Here is a 10,810-nt window from a genome sequence, read left to right on the forward strand (position 1 = left end):
CTTATTATCTGTCATATCTTCAGCTCTTCTATCAATTACAGAATGCCACAACACATAGCAAAACTAAAAGTTTTGGTTAAACTAATGAATGCAAAGCCAATTTTAAATGAATTAATGCAAAGCCATTTTCAAATGAATGCAAAGCCGTTTTCAAATTGATGAATGCAAAGTCATGAAACTAAACACATGCAGCAGGACTAAAAAGGTAAATACAAATGTTAAAAGATCACAGACTTGAAAATACTGTGGGCCAATTGCAGCAACCACATCATTTTCAATGCAGCAACCACATCATTTTCAATGAGCTGCAAAGCTACATGGAGAAAGAGTGAAAGACATCACCATTACAGTTTGTTTTAAAAGAGAAATAAAGGCACATATAACAATTATAAATATGTCCTAGTTGATTCTTTCTCGTCCATAACTTCATGGATCTTCATTACTGGTTATCAGACAAGAGGTGAGTCAGGCGTGGGATCAGCTTAAATGAAGGTCCTATTTGATAAATAACTTTAAGAAGCAAAAGGTAGACCTCTTGAGCTTCATATCTGATATAAGGACATATTAACTCTACAAAATCAGGACCAGTGATTATTCAGTATATAAAGACAAAATCGCAGATGAACAGAACATCAAGAAATCCATGCTAACTATAGTGTTCAAGCAGGAAGAAACACACAAACCATACCATCTGCAAATTATAAGAAAAATACAAGGACAAAATCTTTATAAAACATCACCAAACGTATCCTTGACTGAGAAACAAAAGGGCCTGATTTAACATTTGTATTTTCAAGTCTGTGATCTTTTAGAACTTGTTTCGAGCATAAGCTCATAGCACAGAACTTCAGCGATTAAAACATACAAAAGCCAAAGAGTTTCAGGTCCTCCATATTAATTAATCAAATCAAATTCCCATATATACTCAAAAAGTTTAATTCTTTTCAAATAGACAATCAAAGATAAAGAGTGAATTGATGACAAAAATTAGAACAACAAAATAACAAATGTGGATAAACCCATAAAATTGAGCATCAAACAAGCATCAGAACAGAGGTCCTTGTACATAATTGAAAAGAAATACCATAGCAGAAGAAGAGCCATACCGGATTTGTCTTAGAAAGTAAACATCAGGATACCACAAGCCTTTGTTTCTTCGACGCTCTCTATCTCTCTCTTGAGCGGACTGTTTGATTGTTCTCTCACTCCGCTTCCCGATCTTCTCTGAGCGCCAAATCGAAAGAATTGAGGATCCCTTTTCGCACCCGAGTTCAGGAATTGGGGTTAGATAAGGGTTAAATCACTGTTTATCACTGTTTACGATCTGAGCCGTCCAAGCTCATTAAACCTGATCCAAGGGCTGGGAGCCTATCCCTCAAGTTGGCCAAAAATAGGTATCCCTCATTGGAAGGGGGTTCTGTATATATATATATATATAATTTGAGAAGAGAGTTTAACGAAATGATTTGAATCAAACTATTAAAAATGAAATGCTTCAAGGTCTGAAGCTAGGCCTATCATTGAGTTAAGCTGGCAGGGTCCAAGTTTGGGTTTTCTAAAATGTAACGTTGATGGTTGTTTTCTTGTTGGTTCTTGCCGTGGTGGCCGGGGGGTGTTTCGTGATAGTTCAGGGGCTTTTCTATCTGGTTTTGCTTTGCCCAGATTGGGTTGTCTCTTTTCCATTCCATTATGTGTTGTTAGCTATGTTAAAGGCTATTCTGTTTGTTATTCAACTAGACTATACTCATGTTAGTTTTGAGAGTGTGTGCTTGGTTTTGGCGAATGCTCTGAAGAAGGAGGAGGAGGAGGATCTCTTTCATATTGGTTATCTTGTGGAGGAGGCTAAAGTTTTGTTGCGGAGGCTTCCTAGTTTTTCTCTAATTTGTGTCAATCATGGAGCTAATAAGGTGGCTCACCTTTTAGCTTAGGCTACTCTTAGTTTTTATATTCGTCATTCCTGGATGTTGTATGTTCCCAACTTTATACGAGATGTCTTTTTGAGTGATTCTGTTCGCTAGTTTATTATTAATAATAATTTATCTTGAATTAAAAAAATATATATATATATACACACACAAAATTTCTCAGGTAAGGATATCCTTACCTAAGCTTATGGAACGGATTTCCAGCTTTTGGTTACTTTTCGATCACATATTCACATCTTAACCGTTCAGTTTTTAGGTCCTAATGTATAGATCAACTCTGCAAATTTTCAGCCAAATTGATGATCGTTAAGGTATCCAAAACTGCAATTTACAAGAACGAACTGAATCTGTCCAACGTGAACCATTCGTGTAAATTGCAGTTTTGGATGCCTTAATGATTATCAATTTGGCTGAAAATTAGTAGAAGTGATCGATACAGTAGGACCTAAAAACTGAACGGTTAAGATGTGAATATGTGATCGAAAAGTGGCCAAAAACTGGAAATCCGTACCTAAGCTTAGGTAAGGATGTCCTTAGCCAAGAAGGATTGATATATATATCAGTCCTTCTTGGCTAAGGACATCTTTACCTAAGCTTAGGTACGGATTTATATATATATATATATATATACAGTCCGACTACACTAAGGACGTCCTTACCTAGCCTTAGGTACAGATTTCCGGTTTTCACCAACTTTCCGATCACATTTTCACATCTTAACCGTTCAGTTTTTAGGTCCTAATGTATAGATCACCTCTGCAAATTTTCAGCCAATTTGGTGATCGTTAAGGCATAAAAAACTGCAATTTACCATTATAAATACGAACGGTTCCTGTTCGACAGATTCCGTCCGTTCGTGTAAATTGCAGTTTTGGACGCCTTAACGATCACCAATTTGACTGAAATTTTGCAGAGGTGATCTATACATTATGACCTAAAAACTGAACGGTTAAGATGTGAAAATGTGATCGAAAAGTGGGTGAAAACACCAAATCCGTACCTAAACCTTAGGTAAGGACATCCTTACCTGAGAAAAATCCTATATATATATATATATATATATATATATTATATAAAAACTTCAATTGACAAGAGAATATCCGCATAAACAATTATTAAATAGTATGTATGTCTCTGTTGTCAAATTGAAAACCAAAAGCTTCCCTGTTAAAAATAAAAATAAAGAATTGGAAAGAAGATGTAAAGTTAAGAAAGTTTGACGTCATGGCTTACGTGGTTTGGCAAAATAAAAGAAACTTGAGCAGCCGTGCCACCGCCAAATGCGTATTCATCATCTGTTATTTTTCTGGCCGGGTAATTAGAGAGAGAGAGATGGGTTGGCATGGGATTCTGGGTTTTGAGTATGGAATAGTTCAGGCACCATTGGGACCTGATATTTCTGGACCGGAGCTTGTTGCTGCTGTTGCTAATGCTGGTGGACTAGCTTTCCTCAGGGCTCCTGATTGGGTATATTTCATCTACTATTTGCTTCTTCTTACATCCTAAATCCCTTTTTTTTTTTTTTTTTAACATTCTTTCCTCAATTGGTAAATAGTCATAAATTTCCTCGTACAATTGTTAAACTCTTGCAAGTCTTTTCTTTTCAGCAGCTAAACATGATCTTAATAACCAAACATAGAACTGCTTAGTAGCACAAGATATTTTTTGGTTTCATTTTACGGGATGAACTTTTATGGAACAGTAGCAATGTACAGCTCAAACGTTGCAAATTTTTTTTTTTTTTTCCTTACTGGAATCACTTGAGCAATGAACTCATATTCATTGAACCCACTAGTTATAAGTGTTAATCTGTGAATGTGTGTATAGATGTAAGATTATGTTATGTGGTTATATATGCTATGAACGTCTAATGAGGACTTGGATCTCAGTTTTGATATGAGAGAGTAAGGTGACTTTGTGTGGATGAGTGTATAAATGTCCAGGTTTCTCAATAGTTTGCAATGAAGATTTTCTTCCTTTTTTAAAAAAAGACCATCTTCTTTCCGTGATTTTTAATTGGAAAAGAAAAATATGTATATGTATATGACTCTTTTCTAATTGTACACTTGAAAAGATGATTTAAATTGTTCATATAATGGATTTTGCCTAACCAGGAATCACCGGACTACCTCCGAGAGCTAATCAGTAAGACTCGAAGCTTAACTGACAAACCATTTGGGGTCGGTGTTGTCCTGGCATTTCCGCATGAGAAAAATATAAACGTCATCTTGGAGGAAAAGGTAGCAGTGCTGCAGGTATACTGGGGTGATTGTTCTGTGGAGCTTGTGACGAAAGCTCATCGTTCTGGGGTTAAGATTGTTCCTCAAGTGAGTGTTCCTGTTAATGTTTTCCTCATTGATATTTTGAAATAGAAAGTTATGTGCTGGAATTTTTTGTTTCTCCTCATACAACCATCAATAATTTGATATCTGGTGTATTAAAATTTTTCACTGCAGGTGTGCTGATTATTAACTGCAGCTTGGACTAAGAGTAATATCCATGTATCACAGACAAATTGTATAAAAAGAATTTCATATTATAACCAGCTGGATACAAAGTAAATAATAGTAGAACTAAATTTTGGATATTCTTCTTGAGCTTCAAGAACAAAAAGCAGTAGTTCTTTCCTAGTCTAAGTTAATTAAAGTGAATTTGACAAATATAGAGAAACGAGTGAGTATGACTTGATATGGACTAGCCCATGTGTATATATATGATTTCTGCTATATTTGAAGTGACTCCTAATAATAGTAAATTCATATGCAAAAGAAAGCCTGGTCTTTCTGAAATTTGAAAGAAAATTTTGTTGAAGATTTGGAAGTCCAGGACTTAATATATATGAAAATATGAGTACATTGAGGACACGGCTTTCTGCTTCCAAAAGAAAAAACAAGGGACAGAATCCTTTACTGAGTGAAACCAGTAACAATTATTCCACTTTGTACAGAGTAATAAAGACATATGCTGGATGCAGCATAGTTATAGATCTCTGGCTTGATTCCTTTTTCTTTCTTCCTGGAACACTTTACTGACTTGCACATATATGAGGCAGGTAGGGAGTTTGGAGGAGGCAAAAAAAGCAATCGATGCTGGTGTAGATGCGATTATCGTCCAAGGACGTGAAGCAGGAGGGCATGTGATCAGTCAGGTAAGAGTGCTTACTAGATCCAAAATTTGAATTACTTCCTTAAAAACATTGATATAAGATTTTTGTTTGAGAAATAGTAAGAAAATGTAAATTTGGTTCAGGGGAGTGGGAAATTGTACTTCACCTTTTAAAACATGCATATGATGATATTCTCCTAGAAAGGGTCAAATCTATCGACTGGGAAAAAAGAAGTCAAGTCTCTTGTTAGATAATTTACTCACTCAGGATGATCTTGTACCTTTGATCACTTGCTGCCAACACACACACACACACTTCTATCATATCAAATATCCTTTTCAGTCATTTTACAAGATTAAGAATATATAGCCAGAAATTGTTTTTTTTGGCATGTGTGCCTGTTGAAGTAAATACAATGGATGATAAGTTTTGTTCATCAGTTTTATATAGGTTATTGAAAATAAGCTTTCAGGCTATTAAAGATGTGCGCTACTTGAATACACCACCTTTTCATGTTGAAGAAAGAACCAATTACATCTTGTAATTAGTAGCTTTCAAAAGTTGGGTTCAGACATTCATGTACTATGGAAGACAACCAAGTCCCAAAAGCTTAAGTTATTAGGAGGTGTGCTAACAATATATTTCAAAGTAACATACTGAAGACTGTTAAACATCTATCTTTACTACAGTGTTTAGTAATATTAAACATTAATGCACTTTAAATTCTCCTCAAAGCTTAGGGATAACGGTTAGGGAGTTGTTTGTATGTGCAGTCTGATGCAGTATACTCACTGCCTAGACACCAGGATCAACAAACTCTAAAGTTTAGAGCGTATAACATACAGATTTGTTAGGATAGAAATAGAAAACTGTGAACTAGGAATCTCTCCAAGGCTTCTCACCAAACTAGGCTTCACACCAATACTCCCATCTCAGGGAAAAAAACACTCTGGATACTCTGATATGGTGCTCATCACAGTGCCATAATTTGGTCCTATATACTATGGCACAGATCTATGGATACTGGAGATTGAAGAAATGCTGCTTCTGTAATATATAGGTTCAGGGAGAACCAGTAGGAATTGTTCGTGTTTCACATTCTTCTCTATTCCTTGATACTCATGAGTTGAAATTACTTGAGTGTTGACATCCATCTACTTTTTACTATTTTTAAAATTGCAGGATGCTTTGATTTCATTGTTGCCAAAGGTAGTCGATCTTGTTGGAGATCGAAATATAACTGTCATTGCGGCAGGTGGTATTGTGGATGCTCGTGGATATGTTGCCGCCCTTGCCCTTGGTGCACAAGGAGTCTGCCTAGGCACTAGGTTTGATACCCCATCACTGTCATTATTGAGCATATATATATATATATGAACTTGATAAGTTTTTTGGGTTATTTGGTTATTGTTATGATGCAGTTTTTCATGTTAGATTCTGGGATGAAAACATTTCCAGATTGTAAAATCTTGCCTCCTTATAATGAAGGACCCATTTCTGCTACAGTATTATTTTTACTTTAGTTTATAGTCATTGGTTTTTCATAAGAATTTGGGTGATTTTATGTTTATTGTTGACTTTTATTGATACTAGTAACAGAAATTTTAAATATTTAAAATATAATTTGTAGTTGAAAAATTTAAATTTTGATATCCAGACATTTTACAGGTTTCTTGCAACTGAGGAAAGTTATGCTCATCCCACATACAAGAGGAAGTTGGTTGAATATGACAGAACTGAGTACACTGATATATTTGGTCGTGCAAGATGGCCCGGAGCACCACATCGTGTTTTAAAGACGCCTTTCTTCAGTGATTGGAAGTCTCTTCCTGTTCATGAAACCGAAGCTAATCAGCCAGTCATTGGTCGAACAACAATACATGACAGGGTAAGAGTCCATGTTGATATACTAGTCAAGTCAAGGCCTCCATGGAAGTCATCTCCCAATAATTAATTTTTTTCCTAATGATTTCATCTTTGATTCTGTACACTAATTTTATATGATAACTTTTGTCTCCTGCACAACTGAAAATTAATTGGAAACTGTAAATGTTTCCCATGAACCCTTGACATATTTTTGAGGTGTACTGACCAACAGGAAATAGAAATCCGTCGTCTTAGCGGTACAGTGCCAAATGTGACGACAACTGGTGACATTGAAAGCATGGTTTTGTATGCTGGCCAAAGTGTAGGCCTCATCAAGGAAATTTTACCTGCAGCAGAGGTGGTAAAGAGGCTAGTTGAAGGCGCTCAACTTCTAATCAAGCAGAAGTTCAGTTATATGTTGTAACTCACTAGGCACAGCTGAGTATCTCTGGGTCGGTCTATAGTTCAATCCTGCCCCTTGTATATGTCTCTGTGTGTGTGTGTTTTTTTTGTGTGTAAGCCTCGAGGCATGGGGCGTAAGCCTTGCATCATAATAAAATAAGTACGTATTAAAGACAAATTTAGTAAAACACATGTATATAGAAAAAATAACAACTAATTATGTATATAGAAAACAAAAGTGTTTGTATTGTAGTGTGCCACTAATTGTATCTTAACAGATATATAGTATTTAGGAAAGTTGGAAGACGAATAGATAAGGATCAACCAGAGTAGTCTTTCAAAAAACCATAATAATCCTTCAAATTACATGTGATTGTTGATAGGAGGATTAACCAGTATTACTTGATTGTATATATCAAGAGGCCGGTATTATATAATCTTCACCAAAGCTGCTTCTCAACGTCCTCAATCAATTAAGCACAAACCAACTGTTGTGAAAGTCATCTTATGCTGTTCTGAGGTGCATATACCAACTCGATCATAACCTATCTCTCTCTCTCTCTCCAGATGTTACATTGCCGTCCTTCTGCGACAAAACCACAGCATATAGCGCCCAACTCTCTCTCCTTCAGTTCTACCCCTTTATCTCAATCTCTATCACGACTTGGGGCAGAAATCATCTCCAAGACAACGCAGAAGTTCAAAACTCATCTACCATCTTCAGTTTTTTTTTTTTTTGGGCATACGCCTCCATCATGTTTTTCACGCCTCACCACGCTTTTCAAGCCTAGAAGTACGCCTTCTGCACCTATACGCCTTGTGATGAAAATGAAATCTGAGGCGAAATATACAAAGAATAAAGCCTTTTGCGCCTCAGGCACGCTTTTTAATACATTCGTCTAAACACATCTAACTCTAAATTGATTAAAAAAAAAAACAAAATACAAAAAAGACAAACATGTTTAACTCTACAAATGAAAAAACGGCTCATTACCAGAGTATTTCCTCATCGGAGTTGTCACGCCCCGAATTTTGAATAATAAATTCAAATCCGAAACCTGAATAATTACAATTACAAAAAACCAAATCTCGAAACTTCGAGTTCATTATTACAATTCACTCTCACAATATATTATAAAGCTCAAATGAGCATAACACACCTCACAACTTACAATTGTTGTAAAACTCTAACAATTGCTCTAACCGCACGATCACCGTCCTGGTTCTCCTGTCCTGTAGGATTACCCGCTACACAATTTGAATAGTGTACCGGGAGTTGCAACAACACAAAACCCGGTAAGCTTTTTACAGCCAGTATGAGTAAACAAGAAAGAACTGTTGATTTATTAGATTTCAAGACTACCACAAACCCACGTTACTTTCTCACTCTCATATATATATATAGACACTTATGAGTTACTCTCAATTTAGCTCATAAGATCACTCACTCTCATATATATATGTAGACACTTATGAGTTACTCTCAATTTAGCTCATAAGATCACTCACTCTCATATATATATATAGACACTTATGAGTTACTCTCAAATTCGCTCATAAGATTTCCCAACATTTGATAGACAGACTCATATATATATATAGACCCTTATGAGTTACTCTCAATTTCCCTCATAAGGTTACCATATATATATTGACACTTATGAGTTACTCTCAATTTCACTCATAAGGTCACTCCACATTTGGCAGACAGACTAGAGCTCTAACTGAACGTAACCACTCGTCCGGCCACAGACGTGATTACGATTTAATACTATTAATAACCACCAGCCCGGTACGAGAGCGTGATTCACTAATAGATGCCATGGTCACCTCGTGACCTAGTGATCTCCACAGATCACAACAATTTATTGTTCCTCAACAATAAAACTCAACACCTCTCACAATATATTGTTTCTCAACAATAAACTCAATATCTCTCACAATATATTGTTTCTCAACAATAACTCAACACAACTCCAACAATACATATTATTTCACGTAATAATATATATACAGACATTCACACAGGAATGTCTAGTAACACCAACAATAGTTCATATGATTGCAACAAAATAAAGCAATTAATTGTATTGGGTTCGTAATATGAACCACGTGAGGTTTACTCACCTCGATAATCCCGCTGCGTCTTCAATTCAGCTCAAAATACGATCCACAATCGTCCACCAACTCAAACCGTCAATCACCTAGTCCAATAATGATCTTGACTTAGCCAACAACTCAAATATGTAATTAAACGACGATCCAACGCTCAGATTCAAATTAAACGATGATCCAACGGTCGGATCTGAATTTAATGATGATCCAACGGTCGGATCCTCACGGATCGCCTTTAGGATCATCCTCCAAAATTATCACGAAGATCCAACGGTCAGATCTTCCTGAATCGCCTTTACTAACATCTCCACAAAATTATATGAAAATCTGACGGTCAGATTCTCACGAATCGCCTTCCGAATCACTATTTCTCAATTATACGAAGATCCAACGGTCGGATCTTCGCCCGTGACCTCACAAGGTCACCGGGACAGTCATACGATCAACATATCCAAAATTGAAGCAAAACCGATGGTCAGATCTTCACAGATCGTAAACCGAAGATAAACGTAAAAACGTTAAATAGTAACGTCAAAACGTAAATCCACTATTTATCAACTTTTTCTAACATGACCATGTTATATATCAAAACGCTCGTATGGATGCATAGATCATCGCCTAGATAATGAAAACTCGAAATATGGTCTGATGCGCCGCCACAAACGGTGGTCAGTGGGCGGTCAACGCGGCGGTCAACGCCGGTCAACCACCTCAGATGGCAAAGTGACCAACTACAAACTGGTTCAAAATGAAAGGGTGGTCGACTTTCATACCTGGAGCTAAGCCTGGTTCGGCCTAGATCGTCCTAGATCAAGCGTTGAAGTTGGATTAATCTCGTGCGTCTGATCAGATTCCAGATTGAATCAGGGACGTCGAAATCTTCAACTCGTGATCTTTCACTCCACACTCCAAATCGTCAAGCAAGGAGGATATGAGGATGATCAGGGGAAGGAGGAGATCACGAAAATGGGGAGGATCGGCCCGTGCAACGCCGGCGTCGATGAGATCCGGTCGGGTCGGTTACTTCGCCTGGGGTCGCTTCGATCCAGGTTTGGGGGCAACGGCGGTGCAAGAAAGTGGCACCAGGCGACTGGGCGGCTTGCGGCGATCACAAGGAGGGCCGGGTCGTGGCCGGAGGACGCCGGAGGCCGGAGATGGGTCCGGGTCGGGTCAGTCGAATAGTTCCGGGTCTGAGGGTTTTCGATCGAGAGAGAGAGAGAACCGGAGGGACTATTTAGCAAAAAGGGAAAAGTTTCGTCCTTAATGAAAGAATTTGGAAAATTTCTCTATTTATAGAAAAAACCCAATTTTAAAATATTCATAACTTAATCATACGAACTCCGAATATTGCGTTCCACATGTCCACGAACTCGTATCGACGAGCTCTACAACTTTC

The 10,810-nt window shown here is 37.2% G+C and overlaps 1 protein-coding gene across 1 annotated transcript; it reads left to right on the plus strand.

The window, feature by feature from the left end:
- The first annotated feature begins 3,202 nt into the window (after positions 1 to 3,202).
- On the plus strand, positions 3,203 to 7,570 carry LOC133738501 (uncharacterized). The gene is made up of 6 exons (XM_062166058.1): positions 3,203 to 3,392; positions 4,040 to 4,252; positions 4,978 to 5,073; positions 6,214 to 6,359; positions 6,700 to 6,919; positions 7,130 to 7,570. Exons 1-6 carry the CDS (start codon positions 3,258 to 3,260, stop codon positions 7,319 to 7,321), a joined length of 1,002 nt encoding a protein of 333 aa, XP_062022042.1. The 5' UTR covers positions 3,203 to 3,257; the 3' UTR covers positions 7,322 to 7,570.
- Positions 7,571 to 10,810: the final 3,240 nt, after the last annotated feature.

The sequence above is a fragment of the Rosa rugosa genome, chromosome 3 (assembly GCF_958449725.1).
Source record: "Rosa rugosa chromosome 3, drRosRugo1.1, whole genome shotgun sequence".
Classification (NCBI taxonomy): Eukaryota; Viridiplantae; Streptophyta; class Magnoliopsida; order Rosales; family Rosaceae; genus Rosa; species Rosa rugosa.

Coding starts and splice junctions, on each gene's coding strand:
- LOC133738501 (XM_062166058.1), top strand. CDS start 3,258: ATGGGTTGGCATGGGATTCTGGGTTTTGAGTATGGAATAGTTCAGGCA. Junction 3,393..4,039: donor TCCTCAGGGCTCCTGATTGG/GTATATTTCATC, acceptor TTGCCTAACCAG/GAATCACCGGACTACCTCCG. Junction 5,074..6,213: donor GAGGGCATGTGATCAGTCAG/GTAAGAGTGCTT, acceptor TTAAAATTGCAG/GATGCTTTGATTTCATTGTT.